At 41.6% G+C, this 17,773-nt stretch overlaps 1 protein-coding gene across 2 annotated transcripts in view; it reads left to right on the forward strand.

The window, feature by feature from the left end:
- LOC112577042 (sodium-dependent multivitamin transporter-like) overlaps positions 1–17,773 on the forward strand; it is a 47,444-nt gene continuing 29,671 nt past the window's right edge. For both annotated transcript variants that reach the window (XM_025259946.1, XM_025259947.1), the window contains exons 1-7: positions 1–287; positions 4,444–4,603; positions 4,873–5,078; positions 8,834–8,899; positions 11,587–11,638; positions 14,878–14,945; positions 15,125–15,288. In XM_025259946.1, the coding sequence (XP_025115731.1) occupies positions 4,465–4,603; positions 4,873–5,078; positions 8,834–8,899; positions 11,587–11,638; positions 14,878–14,945; positions 15,125–15,288 (695 nt within the window). In that variant the 5' untranslated portion in view covers positions 1–287; positions 4,444–4,464. The remainder of the gene's footprint in view (positions 288–4,443; positions 4,604–4,872; positions 5,079–8,833; positions 8,900–11,586; positions 11,639–14,877; positions 14,946–15,124; positions 15,289–17,773) is intronic.

A 17,773-nucleotide genomic window follows, 5' to 3' on the forward strand; every position in this document is an offset into this window, starting at 1 on the left:
ACGACGCAGCCAGTGGCTCAGGTAATAACGGGCGCTGGCGAAAGCAAGGTTTCAGACAAACAGCTTCCTTCAAGTCAAGATTCTCAGTGGAGAACAGAAACGGCGGACGTGTTGTACTGCAGGCCGCCAAGAGCACCGTACCAGTGGTAGTAGGAACACTGTAACTCTGGCATTTCACCTGTCTACTTCCTTGTAAGATGCTGTGACTCGACCATCTCATCTATCTTTGCCTCGAGAAGACGGTGCCGTGTTTGTAAGGACCTATTCAGGACAGCAGTACTAAACAGGTAAGCTACTTTTGTATCCATTTTTGTTTTGGAACCAACAAGGCCTGAGCTCTCCAAGTTGTGATAAACAACTTATTAAAGGTGGTGGTAAATAATGAATCTTATTAACTGAAGTGATTTTTTGCCATTGATAAAGATCTTGAAAAAAAGGTGGTCAGAAACTGTAGTGGGTTTTTTACCACTAGACTGACTTCGGTCTTGAAAAACGGATTGCCTGGCAACAGTCGATAGTGGGAAGAAGAAGCTGGTGTATACACGGGTAGTTCGTCAAATTCTCCGTCCCGCCATCTTACATGTGTACTACCTCCGAAATGCTAACTTTCCGCTCTATCTTTCATGTGATTTTACTGTATCATTTTACTGTATCCTGAACATTCTTTCTAGTATATTATAAATAACACTAAGCAATGATTCTGTGACAAATACAAGGAATCCCTTACAATACTGTTAGGACAGTTATAGTGCCCCACTCGATAACAAGTTTACAATTGATTAAGCCAGTGATGCCCAACCTTTTTCGGCCTGCGGGCCATATCCATTTCGGACAGCCGTGTCGCAGGCCACTTCACCGCAAAAATACAAAAAAGAAAAAAAAATAGAGCACATGGCATTTTTTATTAGAAACAAGGTGTACTTACCATTAATTATGTAGTAATTAGTGGGATATTTGAAGTTGTTTTCCCGAAACCAACTTCTGAATGTCCGGCCTCATCGTAAAGACACCAAGTCAGAGCACTGAATCGAAATGTTCGTCCATCGAAAAAAAGATTGAGAAACGCCCCTACGTAGGGATAAATACTCAGGGTTGTCCATGGGACATATTTTTCTATCTCATCCCATCCCGTCCCATGGCAATTTATGCCTGTCCCATCCCGTCCCATCCCACGGGACGTTTCCCATGGGATTCCCATGGTATTAACAATCCTATGGACAACATTGAAAACCACTTTTCGGCTTTTGTTCTATAATTCCTGCTACTTCACATACAATAGATGATTCAGAGGAAAGATTTAAATCCTTGATGAATGAAATAACAGTAAATTTATTTTGCAATATCAAGTATCGACTACCATGGGAAACACAAATGTGTGCTGTCCCATCCCATCCCATCCCATGGGACGTTTCCCATGGGATTCCCATGGGATTCCCATTCCTATGGACAACACTGTAAATACTTCTTCCCTTTTTTTCGGGTTTTTTTCGGGGTTTTTTGGGGTTTTTTTTTTATTACTAACATGCGGATTTTCTGCACTGTGGGCAGAATGGGCCGGATGGCACCGCGTCGCGGGCCGGATATGGATTAATCCCTGGATTAAGCAAAAACAACCAAAATTACAAAAAGGGTTAAAATTAAATGAGTAAATAAACTACGTTCGGTTAAGTGAAGTCGAGATCATCATCACAGTCAGTGAAGTTGACCAAGTAGATAGCAAGGGGAATTAATGTGTTAAATTGACCATGTGGTCTTCATACTGCTGTTGTATATCTGCGGTCTGTCGGCAATAGTTGGAGAACTGACTAGTAGTTAGTATCCAGCCTTGTATTACTCCCGTCACCCTTGTGTACTCTCTACTAGTGAGAACTTTATTTCGCTGACAAATAAAGTTTCTCCTTTCAATTTGCAATACTTATTTGACACAACCAATTTGTGTTTTTCCTAAATTACGAATTTTGTTTCCTATATGCTGTATTACTGTACCAAAACATACTGGAGAGTGTTTTGACTGTGACTTTTATGCTTCGATGTTTCTTAACTTACACACCTGGTGAAAAATAATGTAGCACTGGCTGTAACTAATGGCAGATGGAAAGATCAAACTTTCAGATGTTTTAGTATTTGGGTCAACTGGGATGGCCATTCTCCAGACCCTGCCATTAAATATGTGTTAGTATTTTGGAACGACCATAGCTATAACTATGTGTGTTAGTGTTGTGGGTTGATCATAGCCATAAGTCTATGACCATGTGTGTTAGTGTTGTGCAATGATCATGTGTTCTAGGAATTCGGGACGACTGGTAAGAGCGTTACTAGTGTGATATGATAGCGGTGCTAGGCGTCAGTTTCATGGTGGCGTCTGTCAAGGTTTCGGCTAGGTAAACATATCGTTCTCCGTGTTAGTAAACACAAATGTGCTAACCACTTCCAAGACAAAAAACAAACCGAAAAAAATAAGAAAAATAAACCGTTGCGTGTCACAGTGTTGATCACGGAGACCCCGCAGGCTATAATGTTTATCTTCTGTCGCAGGGTTGGGCAATGAGAATCGGCAGGTTGCACTATTCATCTTGTCACAGTGTTGAACACTTGGAAGCCGCAGGTTTTTATGTTTATCTTCTAGCGACCTGTCGCCTATTTCAATGCTGGCTAACAAGAGTGGATACCCTTGGTCCTTTCAAATCACACACGAGCTTTGGCCGTTGGGTTTTTCTTGTCTGCTGGACTTCCAGTCTGAAATGACATGATACTGTCGTCTACAGCTCGTTAACAACCACAGCGGTAGTAAGTCCTCCCTATATGTGCTCTGTTTTGCTAGAAGAAAAGCTACAAATGATAGCTGCCTTCTCAACACAAGTCATTAGATACAAATCTCGGTTCAACACTGATCGCTACATCAAAATCTGATGCAGTTTGTTCAGGCTTCTAGACTTACAAATATATCGGATCCTCCCTTCTACAAATTTGTGTCCACGACTACGTAAGCAATATGATACCTCGAGAGACTGCAAACATACAGAAGCAGTTTGATTATCGCCATTGACCATAATATCATTTCTTGACTGTCTCAGTTGATCGTATCTTAAATAGGGTACACCGACCGTCTCGCTATATTTTGTCACATTTCTCACGTGACTGTCTCAGGTCATATCTCAGCTAAACTTTTCTTGCATAATTGCCAACGAGATTTTTTGTCCAAATAATAGAAGTCCAAAAGTTAGCTTTAGGCCTTTGAAATTCTGTGTTGACAATATACGCAATAAAGTATCCAGATAATCTTTTTCCTTTACTCTTGAACCTCAGAGAATGAGTGACTGGGCGCGTGCTTTGCCAAGGCATCTTCAATTACCTACTAGCACGGAGCAATACATCTCATCCCTCCATAACCACCAGTATTCAACAACAGAAAATTATAATTTAAGAAGAAACATACCGTCGTATCTATCTTATAAAAGTTGGTATATTGTTTTTGACAGCTGATAGGTGGGTATTTTAGTTTTAATAATAACAATGGGCATTTGTAATGCGCAGTACCACAACCAAGATAGATTGCACTTTCTGCGCAGACAACTTAGAGAGATACAGACATAGAACGTAAAGCAATGTATGATGGTATGGCGGATATTGTAAACAGTTGGAACCATACTGGATGGTTAACATGACAGACACACTTAACGGGAGTTAAGGATACTATTTCAGGGATAGTACTTTGCGAAAAGATGTTTTCAGAGAGTGTTTGAATGTAGCCTTGGAGTCCGAGTGGCGAATATGATGTGGAGGAGATTTCCACTGCTTAGCAGCACAGAGGGAGGAAGTCCGTTGTCCGTATGTAACCGTCTTTATGGGAGGGAGGATAGAATGAGCGAGTCTGATGAGGAGCGAAGGCTTCAGGCTGGGACGTGGACAGACAAGATTTCAGTAAAGTAGTGGGAGGGGGAGGAGCCTTTAAAGAATCCATAGCATAGAGCTGACAGAATGTAGGCTAATCTAGTTTTAAACGGTAGCCAACAAAGAGAGCGAAGAAGTGGTGTGATATGTTCACATTTGCGAGTCGGGAAAACGAGACGAGCAGCTGAGTTCTGGACTTTCTGAAGCTTATCAATGAGATAATGTTGGCAGTAACCAAGAAGAGAGTTGCAGTAGTCTAGTTTAGACAGAACAAATGAGCTGATGAGAATTTTGGTGGTTGAGATGGACAGAGTATGGCAAATGGAGCTGATCTTCGGGGCTCATAGTATGCAGAACGACAAATGAAAGAAACATGATTATCATTATATTTTGATTGGGAAGCTTTCAGGAAACGTTTATGCACGAAATAGAGATGCAGAAAGCTGAGAACAGCTCCTATTTGTTAGTCCATAGAGTACTTTTGGGTACACCTTCAGATTGAAGTTGGCAAACGTTATCTCATTGGTTGCAACTTTTTCTGTACAATATCAGGTCACCGACAAACCATTTATTATGACGAACGCCGCAACAGACTTCCACTGGGCAGACTACTTGGTTTTGGCCGCCGTGCTTGCTGTATCCACAGGCATTGGGTTTTACACAGCTTGTTGCCTTAAAGGTCAACGGACTACGTCAGAGTATCTGCATGGAGGTACGTTAGATTGCTGGGGTATTGTGGGTACGTACTGCAATGGCTGCGGTATTATGGATAAACACTGTGATGGCTGAAGCTATAGGGGAGATAATATCATTTCTTTGGAAATATTTAATTTTATAAGTAGAAGTACTTACTGAGTGGGCTAGATAAATAATTATAGTTTAGATGTAGAGTTATTACTGTTATAACACCACCCACGCACCCGTATATCCCCCCCTCCACCATTTGTTGTATTCGAGGCGTCTCCAACGTTTTCTGTGCAGGACGACAACTGCAGCTTTTTCCTGTCTCGATGAGCGTACTAGCCAGTTTCTTGTCTGCCGTGTCTGTGCTGGGCACACCACTAGAAGTCTATCTGAATGGGGCGTCCTTCGCTCTCTTCACTCTCTCCTTCTTCATCTCCGTCCCGCTGACTGCGCATGTCTTCATTCCCTTCTTCTACCAGCTGAAGGTCGCGACCGTGTACGAGGTAAGAGCATACTGACACAACATCATCGTGTACGAGGTGAGAGCATACTGACAACATCATCGTGTCCGAGGTAAGAGCATACTGACACAACATCATCGTGTCCGAGGTGAGAGCATATTGGCATGACATCATCGTGTCCGAGCATACTGACACAACATCATCGTGTACGAGGTGAGAGCATACTGACACAACATCATCGTGTCCGAGGTGAAGGCAACACTGACGTCACATAACCGTGTACTAAGTAAAGGCAATTCCAGCATCACGCGACTGTAACAGTTGTTCTAAGAGCCAAGGTTTTAGCATCGCCTGATACCCGAGAGGCTTATCTGCTATTCACGTTCTTTAATGGTATACTTATCTCTTCAAATAGCTGTAATGTAGCCCCACACTGCCGCAGTCAGTTTAACCTAGATGCTGAATGTAGTTCTGGTCAACAGGTCTGTCAGTATTGTAGTACAGGTCAACAAATCTGTCAGTATTGGCGCAAAGTCAAAATCAAACAGTACTGTTGTGTTATCTATGAACATTATTGATATCATGTGAACGGCAATCCTACGACTGATCAGATCTGACGAGTGGGGAGTTGCTAACCTGCCTTAAAGGGGGACCAGCCTCTGTCCGCAAAGATTTTTTTCCTTTTTTGACGAATTATTTACGGGAAAATACCAAAGCATTACATTCTGGAGTTGTTGTCTGTGTTAACGTTTGGCTAAGATCGTTCGCACACCCCTTGTAGACGCCTCCACTTTAGTCGCACCGTGTGAAACAAGACATTACACATCCCTCACTCCTCACAGCCCTCAACACCAGAGTTTTCTTCCTTAGTTTAAAAACGACTTGCTAAAACATTTGCCAACAGGCCCCGTCAGAGGCGGACAAAGAGGAGCACAGTAAAGAACAACAAACCAGGCTAACGGAACTGAGAGCTCCACCTGTGTGACTTTCTAGACGGTTCACCTCCCCTTGCCCCTAACTAAATCGTGTGCTGGCGAGACAATGAAAGCACACACCTCTCAAGCACGCGCATAACCACGCACGATTGTGCTTGTTTTAGTTCGCCTAGGAAATGAGAAGATATTGACTTCAAGCTTTATGCGCGAAGTATATCTATGAGCTGAGAGGAGGTAGGCCTGGCTTGATAAACAAAGGGGGTGGGTGTAAGAGAGCTGAAAGAAATGGGCTGGACTGCCTAGCTGTGATGGAACGACCAGAGTCTTACAACGGACCTTCTAACGAAATTCGGCAGATAATATCTGACAATACCAGATAATACCAAACAATTCACCAAGCTGGGAGGTGTGGAAGAGGTTTTTGGCAGCAGGACCATGTATCCTGAGGTTATGGATACTCACTGAGGTGATGGGGAAGAGAAATAGGTATACTCACTGTTGATAGAGGCTTAACATTTTGTGAAAGAGTGCAGTTATGAATGTCTGCGAGTGTGAGCGTACATCTACATGTAACTACGCTCGCGGCACTCTTCTACCCTTTTTAAACAAAAAGGTTCGGCAACGTTTAAAGGGATACTCAAGGCTTGTGATAAGGCTCTGGCGACGGTCAAACGTTTCAAAAATATATTTAGTTACAGTTACAGAGCACGAGAGCAACACAGGAGAAATAAAGGATTCGTTTACCACTTATTAGCACTATTTTGGTTGCCGAAGTTTATAAAAATCGAAAAAATCCAGTGAAATCGACCCTTGTGTCCTTCCGCCGAGTAACCACGATAGCTTCCCGAGATGATCAAGCAGACGAGTCTTGTTGTGGCGTCAGTCTCTGACAGGAAGTGTTTGATGATGATGATGATGATGATGATGATGATGATGATGATGATGATGATGATGATGATGATGATGATGATGTCGATTTGTAATGCGCAGGTATCCATTCCGAAGAATGCTCATTGTTTGTGGTCATTGAAAAGATTTGACGTCGTCTTTTTATTCTATGACGCACTCTGTGTGTAAGGCTTGTAAGGCTCTGTCTTTCGGAAACTGATGAAAAGAAAATTTTGAATCTTTTCCATCTTTTTGTAGCAATCGGGTGCAGCACATTCTTGAGGCATGGTTCTCACTATGGAAACAACACGTCATAGGGTCACGTGACGGAGAACGAGACTTCGTGGAAGCAAAAAAAGAGTCCCGTGTAATTTCTGTTATTAAACACAACATTCTACTAAGAACCTTCAACGTTTTCCACATGAACACACCTATAAATATACGAGATTCAAATTTATCCTACTCTTTACGCGATTCTAAGCAGTTTTAGTTTGCCTTTAGAATCCCTTTAAAACATTTAACGTTAATGGGTTTTTTAAAAACAAATGAAATGCGAAAAAAATAACAGTTATGTCTACCGTCCTTAGAAAATTAATAATCCACCAGCATTTGACACTCCGCCAATCAGGTAATCAGATATGAGCAGTCAGATGATTTGGTGTCCACACGCGCTATCAGTCTACTAAGAGGAGTCTGGAATTCCCTATCCCGCCATGGCGTGATGTAACTTCATTGTTTGCATCAAAAGGTCACGTGGGTTACCCAAGATGCATCTTTGATCTACTTATGCTATAAGCATACAGTTCTACCTCTGCTTGAAGGACTAAAACGAAGCTAGACTTTGAACCGTGAGTCCCTACAACGGGAGAGAAATAGGTGTACCCAGTGAACATACTGAGCTGATAGGGGAAAAAAATAAGTATTCTTGCTGAGCTGGTAGGGGAGAGAAATAGGTATATTCACTGAGCTGATGGGAAGAACTCTTGCTATGAACGTAATACTTTTTGATGACTTCATTTATAATAATAAATGCGAAATTTATATAGTTCATACTCTCACTCTTACGCTTATTGCTAATATATATATATGAATGGATATATATATATATATGAATATATATGTATCTTACTACTCTTAACTCCCTAGCAATAATGTCTGTTATGCTAACCATCATGTATCTCACCCTGTTTGCTGTCCTTACATCCCTTCATTCCTTCATCCGTTGCTTTACGTTCTACTCTTGTACCTCATCTTTGTGTTGTTTAGTATGTCTATACGTACCTCGCTGTCCTCTGGCTGTTATCTTTCATTTATCATTATTGGTCTGCTCAGAGAGTGGGATTTATCTTGTTCATGATGCAGCGTGTTACAAGTACATATAATAATCATCATCATTATATAGAGGGAAATATATTGCTACTATATATGGAGTTATAGAGAGGGTAAGATATTGGTAGCATATATAAAGAGAGGGGAGAGATATTGCTAATATAAATGGACATATATATAAAGGGGGAGAGATGTTGCTAATGTATATGGATTTCTGCAAAAAAAGAGAATCATTAAGCATGGTCTTTTAGAAACACTATACATGTATATGGTTGAAGTAATGTCACTCTTCATTTCATAAATTTATAATATAGTATACTTATATGGGAGGTGGTAGTAATTTACTTGTCTCATGCCATAAATAGACAATATGTTTTTATAGATATGCTTGGAACTGAGTGTTAAGTTTAATATCACTTTGTGGATCTACTATGTGTATAAAAGTGTGTAGCGATCGTGTAGCGAGAATGTCATCGTCTTTCCCGTTGTTGAACATTATGGGAGCGGCACGCATTGGTTCATAGAAACTGACTGCAACTCACGTATGCTTGCATTCCCATGGCTTACCGTCCAAGCAGCTTAAAGTTCCTATTATTATAATAAGGCAACACTAACTGTGTAATAATGAAGCGTTTGTCTTTGCAGTACCTGGAGCTTCGCTTTGGCCGACTGATACGACTTATGGGTTCAAGCGTCTTTTCTCTTCAGATGGTATGCTCATTTCATCCCCTTCCTTACTCTATTATTATTATTAATAGGTTATAGATTTGTTGCTTTTGTTGTTTGATTTGATGGGTGGCGTGGTGTGGGTTGGTTGTTGGGTGAGTAGGTTGTTGTAAGACTTTTTGTTCGTCGCTGTGAAAATATCAAGCGAAGTACAATGACAAAAAACAAAAATACACCAAATCGATGGTTTCAGCTGCCTATTATTTTTCTTTAAGCACGAAAGAAAGACAAGACTGTTACTGACTATATTACAAGATGCTATATCTATAGTCAAATTAAATAACCCCTTCTGTTTGCAGGATACTAAGATAATACAATATAGTAAAACCCCAAACTTCTCTTTCTGTTTGCAACATTTATTAACAGATACTAAGTACTAGAATGTCTTCTTGAAGTCGATGAAGTTGTAGTAAGCTTCCTATGGTGTTGTAGATGATTTTCTATGCGCCCTTTGAAGATCTTTTCAACTGGGTTTGTGTCTGCTCTTCTACTAGCAGCTTCTACGTCCATTCGTTAGGCCAGGGGTGGGCAATTAATTTTCCCAAGGGGCCGGATGAGAAACTGGAATGGTTCTAGAGGGCCGGATGAGAAACTGGGATGGTTCTAGAGGGCCGGACTAATATAGTTAACTCAGTTTTACCCAATGCTGTATATATAGTATATTTACTGGTGGGCGGCCAGCAGGCGGGCCGGTCAGAGACAGGAGGCGGGCCGGATCCGGCCCGCGGGCCGTCGTTTGCCCAGGTCTGCGTTAGGCCATTCTTTGTTTTCCCACACTCTTTGACAGACGGTAAGGACCCTCGCTCTTTCTTACCCGTCATGCTTCAGCAGCTCAAATGGGACGAATTCTAAAAACTTTAGGACCCTGTCTTTGGTTTCTTCTAGAAGTCAGCGTTAGCCTAGATAATGGTGACATTGTGAGACCTAGAAAATATGCCAATGAAGATTAACCTTCTGGAAATGGGTGTACAGCTAATGACTGCGTCAACTAATGACCTGTATACAAAGAAACCCTCACCATACTCGTGTTTGGTTTTGTACCAGAACCTGTGACCTTCATTATGTGTTGTATATCCATAACCTCGTCATCTGACTTCTGCATCCCACAATCTCCCACTGATATCCTTGCAACTCATGGGTGAGCTCTTTTATCCCGCTCCATTGGTTTAATGTTCGGACATTCCACATACTAATAGAGGATCCTTCTTTCAGCAAAACTGGTGATGGTTTGGCCCCAGTAGTACCCTTTTCACTGTTCCCTGCCCGGAATTTAGATTGCTCACAAGGCACTGCGACAATGTTTCCTTAAGGTGGGCTTACAGAGAAAACCTATCCAGTGGCATCTTTATGAAAAAGCGCACACACCACCAGAGGCAGCCCTTCGCGAACGTTATCGAGTTTAAAAAGGCGTTTGACAGCCTGGCACGGGGGGGGGGGGGGGGGGGTTGGTTCGCAATATCGTAGAGGGACCCGTTCAAGTAATCGAAATGCTATACAAGAGCTGAAGGAGCACAGTACTATTCAACAACTAAGACTTCTTTCATATACAGTGGTCGACCGTTCTTAGACATCTCCTGTTGCCTTCAGTTTTCAAGGTCATCTTGAAAAACGTCATGCGAGACACGTTTTACAGCCACCACACTCCTCCTTTCCATGGATGGAAAGCCCGTACGTAACGACAACATTGACCTGATGGCAGAGAATAACAATACCTTACAGACTGACCGACAGCGCGAGAGCAAATGGGATGAATATCAGCATTGACAGGACAGGAGCAAAGCCATGATCGCACCATCGGACATGGGAGAACAGAGATTTATATGAACAGTGTCACAACGGATGCGTCTCAACACATTCATTCAAGACAGTTGCGGGGTCAGCGGGGTTAACCCTAACCTTAACCCTAATCCACGACTTGCACATTCTTTAAACAAAGAACACAGTGATTGCCTTAGGTTGCCCAGGTATAATATATTTGCTGTGCCTGGCCAAGGACTTTCAAGAGACAAGAAACAAACAATTATCAAGCTGTTCGACATGACACTACCGAAGACATCCCTTCAAGGGTATGTGGAAGGACTACGTCAAAGTAAGCGAAGGAAAACAGGTTAACAAACAATAAGGTGTCAACAAACATCAAGGTGTTAGCACTCAGTAAGGTGTTAGCAAAGATTAAAGTGTTAACAAACATTAAAACGTCACAAACATTAAGGTGCTCAAGTTCAGTCTAGATGGCGCGGCGCGTCTTTGCGTCCAACGCCTGCCTCCGAAGGTAGGTACAAGCTTGCAAGTCCGGCCGGAACTAGTTAAGTGAGAGACGATGACGATGACGATGATGATGATGATGATGATGATGATGATGATGAGGAGGAGGAGGAGGAGGACTATGTCCTAGTCATTTTAGAAAAATGTTTGATAATTGTTTATTTGTAATAAAGATGAAACCAGCCATTTAAGAAATTAGTTACCCATTGTTTTACGGTTTACAGAATAAGACACTAAGGAAAACTGACATAATATATCGTATTGCTTGGACAAAGTCGAAATGCATACTCATTTTATATTATTGATTTTAGGAAAATAACGTATATTTTAAGCCCATTATAGTGCTTGATGTTAATTATATCTACTAAGCTTAGCTTGATGTTAATGATCTCTATTGATCTTTGCAGGTATTTTACATGGCAATCGTGCTGTATGCTCCAGCTTTAGCATTGAGTCAAGGTATGTTTCCTTTGAATGTAATTATTTATCGCTGTAAGCAGACACGTCGTCACAAATCAGAGTTTTATCAAGCATAATATTCAACCCCTCAACCATCACTCCAAGCAGTAATGACGGATTCGGTGATTCACAATCTGAACGATACGTACGACTGTCGTGAAGATGTGCTTAATGTCTCACTGGTCCGACTGGACACACTGTCACAAAACAACGAAGTACAGACCACTTCCGTATTGAGAAAGATGGAATTGTTGAAATATTTATCCACAGCATCGACCCTATCCAGAAAATGTTCAAAACTGTTCCTTGCTACCTGACAGCCTGGAACTTTGTGCTTTACCAACGATACGCCGGACAAAATAAGCCTAAAAGGTCTCAACGAAATGGAATGATTATGGTCACCTTCACCTTCCTCTACCTCTCCTCACCTTCCTGTTATGAACCACAAGGATTCCTTACCCTCTGATTTATGACAGTCAACGCTGGAAATGTGTCTGCAAGTGGATAATACTATAAAATCTGTTTGAAAATAAACTAACAACATGCACAGTCCTGATTCAAGGAAAGGTTGTCGCAAAAGGGTGGCTCTCGTTCACACTCTTGTGTGGATATAGACTCGAAAGGCGATTCTGCCTCTGTAAAATGACCAAGTAAGGTTGCTTTCCGGTGATTCTTCAAGATGTCTCATGAAGACGACCTATCAGTTTACAATTTACAGCCTCTGTGTGACGTAACATCCATCGTAACATTTACATCCATGGATATCTCCTAGCTCCCTTGCCCTACTAGATGTATTAGGGCTGCCGTCTGATCTGCCACCTTCCACTCCCTCTGTCCATGTCCCTGCTATTCCAAAGCAGACGAAAACAATAGCTCTTTCTTCTACCAACACTGCAAGAGGGGAATCCAGCCAAAATAGTGGTAATCATCGACGGAGGAGCCAACAATATATAGATATAATAAGAGTTAGCCTGGGAAGAGTATCATTCCATCCTATCCAGGGAATAGTTTGTACATCTATAGAGTATGTTCCTCTAGAGTTATTTGAACAAGTCACAAGAAGTCTTCTTGAGGAAATTGCTTCCTCGCGGGTTTCTTTTGCTCAAATCACTCAGAGGCTTGAACATGATCATGCGGCTTTTCCAGCACACACCTGGAGTCAAGACATCACTGAAATCAGCAACGCTGATTATGTCATAGAGAAGCCTGCAACTCCCTCAACCGATGCTAAAATAACTGACCTAATTCCTTTTTCTTCTTCCCATCTTGTCCATCATAACCCAATCAGTCGTCATGTTCCCTTCCCTCGCAAAACCCGAGTTAACCTTTCCTCTGTTTCAGGATTTGCTAATCAGAAGATCCATTCCTGTTCCCCGTTCAACTTCCCTATGCAGTTTCTCTTTATCACAATCTCCTGAGACAATCTCTAAACTTCCAGCCATCAATTCTACGAATGCCGTAACAAAAACCCAAACTCACAAAGTTACCTCAAACATAAATTTAGAGCTGGATCCCAATATTTTCCACTGTCATTCAGGTGATTCAGTGCTTGATGGACTGCACCAAACAAAAAAGTGAACAATGTCAAGTACTGTTTTTCTCTGGCTTGTCGAGAACCAAACTATAGGCAACTTTACATGGGACAGTACCACAACCACAAATTACTACAACGATTATACGTATTGGAATAAACGACTGCAAACGTGGACACAGTATCAGCAAGTGGACGTAACGAACCCTCCTCACAATCAGCCGTCCCTGTTTCCCCAAAGCGAGGTTAATGATATCACCTATTCTACTTCACAGGAATATCCATCCACATATCTCTCTCTGCATCATAGAATTAAATAAAACATTGAAATTCGCTTTCATTAATAATGGTATAACATTCTACACACTGAGAGTACTGTGGTGGCGAAGGGGAGACAGCTGACCACGGATAGACCGTCGGACGGCGTCAGTTCCTCCATGGACTCACCTGCCGAAATTAAGATTAATGTGTACACCAAGCCACAAAACCATGGTACAACAGGCTGTATTTGAACTCATTACTAAACTACTACAGCTCTAATTCCCATTACAATAATTTGAAACTATCCTCCAAAAGCATTTACTTCTCTCTTCACAATTCTCGTACTTGTCTTGTTCTATATACCTTTCCTAATCTCTTTGTTACTCTCTTCATCTTGCAGTCTAACTCTTAACTCTTGTTAGAGTTATACGCTTTCTTCCCATCAAAATCATCTTAAAATACCTTATAATGGATCTCGAACATACACTTGAAAGGAGGCACCCACAAAGAAAACTTGAAACAGGACTGATTACTTACACTAGCACGTCAGTCAGTTACAAACGCCTGGGTCACCTGGAACATTACAATGTAGAATCAGTCTGGTTAGAAATCAAATGGAAATACACAGCTCCCATTCTCTTTGAGTTTATCTACAGAAATCCTGATGAGAGAGCGATGTGGGCAGACAATTTAGCTCTATGATGGATGCTGAACTGTTTGAAACTGAGGAGTTTATGCTGCTCGAGAATTTCATCTCCGACTTCTTGAAACAGAATAAACATTGGCTACAAAAAAACTACCCTCTTCAACCTCACACACCTTGCTTCCCCTAGAAAAATCGCCAGTTCATCTCAAACATCAATCTAACACATCTACTTCAGCAAGCAAAAGAACATTTTATAATTTTTATAATGTGTTTATAATTAATGTCTGACATTGCAAATGCTATCAGAACTGATCTTTTCTTACAGGTATTAAATATAAAACTTTTGACTAAAAAAGAAACAAAAGAAATAATTTTTCCAGTTTTAGGGCATTAAAGGGGAGGTGTTCTGCCTATTGCCGATTTCTTTGCTGTACATCTTTGAACTCAGCATAGCTGGTTGTACAAAACCCCAAATGTGCCTGTTGATCCCTTACAATTCATTGGATTATGCTCCACCCTACTGTACAATCACCAACTTTATTAATTCGAATTTTAGGAGCTAAGTTCTCCTTAATAACCAGGTTGGAGTTATTCCTATCATGCTGTACAATGAGCAACGCTATTAACCACACAAAAAGACAAAACAAGTGCTAGTAAAAGATAAAGGCAATATAAGGATAACGCTGTGCATCATCATCTACTTTCGATATGTTAATTGAAATAATCATCATCTACTTTCGATATATTTATTGAAATATAGCTAAATATCATTTCATTATTTGGTCTGTTTCATTATTTCAGTTAGCAATCTCTCCACTCACCTTTCCATTGTGGGTCTTGGCATAGTCTGCACTGTGTACACTGTCATGGTAAGTAGACGGCGTAATTATCCATCTTATATTTAACGGCTTAGCTCAGGTATGGTAACTGCTATAATCAAAGGAGTGTTGGAGAGTGGATCTAGAGAATTAGCACAAGCTCTTAGCTGCCGCATTATATGTAACCGATGACATTGCAGTAATGCTAAACACGTTTGACTTTTTTACAGGGTGGCCTTCGAGCGGTAGTTTACACAGACACGTTTCAAGTCTTTATCATTCTGTCTGGTGTCCTCATGCTAATCATTAAAGGCATCAGCGACGTGGGTGGATTTGAAGAGATGTGGCGCCGAGCGTCCAATGGCGGCCGTCTAGATGACGTCATCAACTCAGTGTACTTTGTGGTTTTTCTGAATCTGAAATCACGTGGTGCATTAATATGTTTATTACCAACCATGTGTTATGACTGCTAGCCCGATACATAAACCTTAGTCACGTCGTCATAGGCGCTTAGTATGACCTTTAATGACTAAGTTTAATAAGTCTACTGCTTACTAGGTTTACTAGTATTAACACTGACAATGTCTACCATCTACTATCTTAGTCCAGCCTCTAGTACAGACCTGGGCAAAGGCCGGCCCGCGGGCCGGATCCGGCCCGCCTCCTGTCTCTGACCGGCCCGCCCGCCAGTATATATACTATATATACAGTATTGGGTAAAACTGAGTTAACTATATTAGTCCGGCCCTCTAAAACCATCCCAATTTCTCATGCGGCCCCTTGGGAAAATTAATTGCCCACCCCTGCTCTAGTACGAGAAGTAGACAATTTCTCAACACATTCGTCAAGAATTCGCCAAGTAGGTGCGCTTAAAACTGTAATACAGTAACACCATGTTGAGTGCTATCGCAACACACAGCGAAAAGGAACATACACGATTAGAAGAGCTGCTAAAACCAGTGTTGATATTAAGATTAAGTTTTGGTCGCTAGTAATTGCCTTACGTTATAATAATTGATCAAAATGTATTACCGTGAATTAAAAAATCATCTATTTCCTATACTAATGCACCTCTTTTTGGTTTTAGTATCTCGTAGTTCCTATACTTTTGACTGTTAAGTGACACTCCACTTTATCTGCCAGAATAATAATAATAATGCAAAATTTGTAAAGCGCGTACTCCCACTCCTAATGAGCATGCTTTTAGCGCTTAAGGACAAGAACTAAACATAGACAGCATACGAGGGGCAGGAACACAAACAAATAATAGCATTTTTTTTTTAGGCCTTTCGCCCCTCCTGGGGCATAGGCCATCGACGACAGTCTTAACTGTTATCGATGTTTTGGTAGCAAGGATTTGTTTTACGGGGTGGGGGTGCTGGCCCCACGCCCAACCCTCCTCCTTTTTCAGCCGGGCCTGGGACCGTCCTTGGCGGAGGGCAGCCAGCCCTGTAAACAGATGTCACGTGCAGAGAAAGAACAGCATGCTCGAGACGAGAAATGAACTCAGGGCAGCCAACCTTCACTGTATTGGTGACAGGCGCTAACAGCGCTAACCGTTGCGCCACCGGGCCGCTAAATAATAGCATATAAGCAATAAAAGAATCAACAACCGTATTAAACGAAGGATAAAATCAAATACAGAAAACACAAAGAGAACCCCCCCCCAAAAAAAAAAACCAACAACAAACAAAAAAAAAAAAACAAGAACAAGAGCTAGAATTAACATGACATTGCAAAACAAAGGGTGTGAAAAAGGACTGCCATTATGGGAAATGTTGTTAGGAGCAGTTTTACGGAAGAGGTGTATTTTCAATGCACGTTTGAAGGATTCAATAGTGGGTAAGTGGCGGATATGGAAAGGACAATCGCTATAAATCCTGTGGCCATATGTTGTTGTCTTGGTGACAGGAAGAGTAAGGAGACGATCATCAGACGAGGAGCGGAGTTGTCTAGATGGGATGTAAGGGAAGAGCAGTTCAGAGAAATAAGGTGCCAGCAAAGAAATTAAAACACAGCATGGACCATTTGTACTGGATACCTGAATGGATGGGAAGCCAAGGTAGAAAGAGATGGATGGCGTTGTCCTGTTTCCGAGCTCTAAGCACCAGACGTGCAGCAGAGTTCTGTAGTTTCTGGAGTTTGTGAAGAAGGTATTCATGGCAGCCAGCAAGCAAGGAATTGCAGTAATCAAGTCTGGATAAGACAAACGCACAGACAAGAGTGTTGGTAGTGCGCATAGACAGAATGTGACAGATGGCGCTGATCTTGCGTAGTTCATAATAGGCAGACTTCCAAACAGCAGTAACTTGTTTATCATAATAAACAAACAGACAGCTGTCACGCGTAGTTCATAATAGGCAGACTGACTGACAGTCGTAACTTGTTAATCATAATAGAAAGACAGACAGCTGTCACTTGTTTAGCAAGAGTCATGTCTGCAGTGACAATGAATCCCAGATTCCTGATGGAGGACGCAAAGGAGATGTTGGTTTCAACCACCTTGATGTGACTAGGAGGACAAACCAGTGAAACTGGATTTCTTCATCTTTATGTTTGTTTGTCACCATCCAGTCTTTGACTTCATTAATACAGACTTCTATGGTGCTGGTAGCAGAGTGAGACTCAGGCGGTAGAGTGGAGCAGTACAAATGCGTATCATCAGCATATGATTGATGAGAAACGTTGTGAGACTGGATGCAAGATGAAAGTGGCACAGAATAAACAGAACTGGGTCGAGTACTGAGTCTTGAGGGACGCCACAAGAAAGTAGAACAGGGCGAGATGTTTGATCATCAACAAACCCAGTCTGCGTCCTATCAGTGAGATAGGAGTTAAACCACGCTAGTGCAGAAATCCCATAGAGGGTGTGTAGTCTG

This window comes from Pomacea canaliculata, linkage group LG12 (genome assembly GCF_003073045.1).
Source record: "Pomacea canaliculata isolate SZHN2017 linkage group LG12, ASM307304v1, whole genome shotgun sequence".
NCBI classification, from domain to species: Eukaryota; Metazoa; Mollusca; class Gastropoda; order Architaenioglossa; family Ampullariidae; genus Pomacea; species Pomacea canaliculata.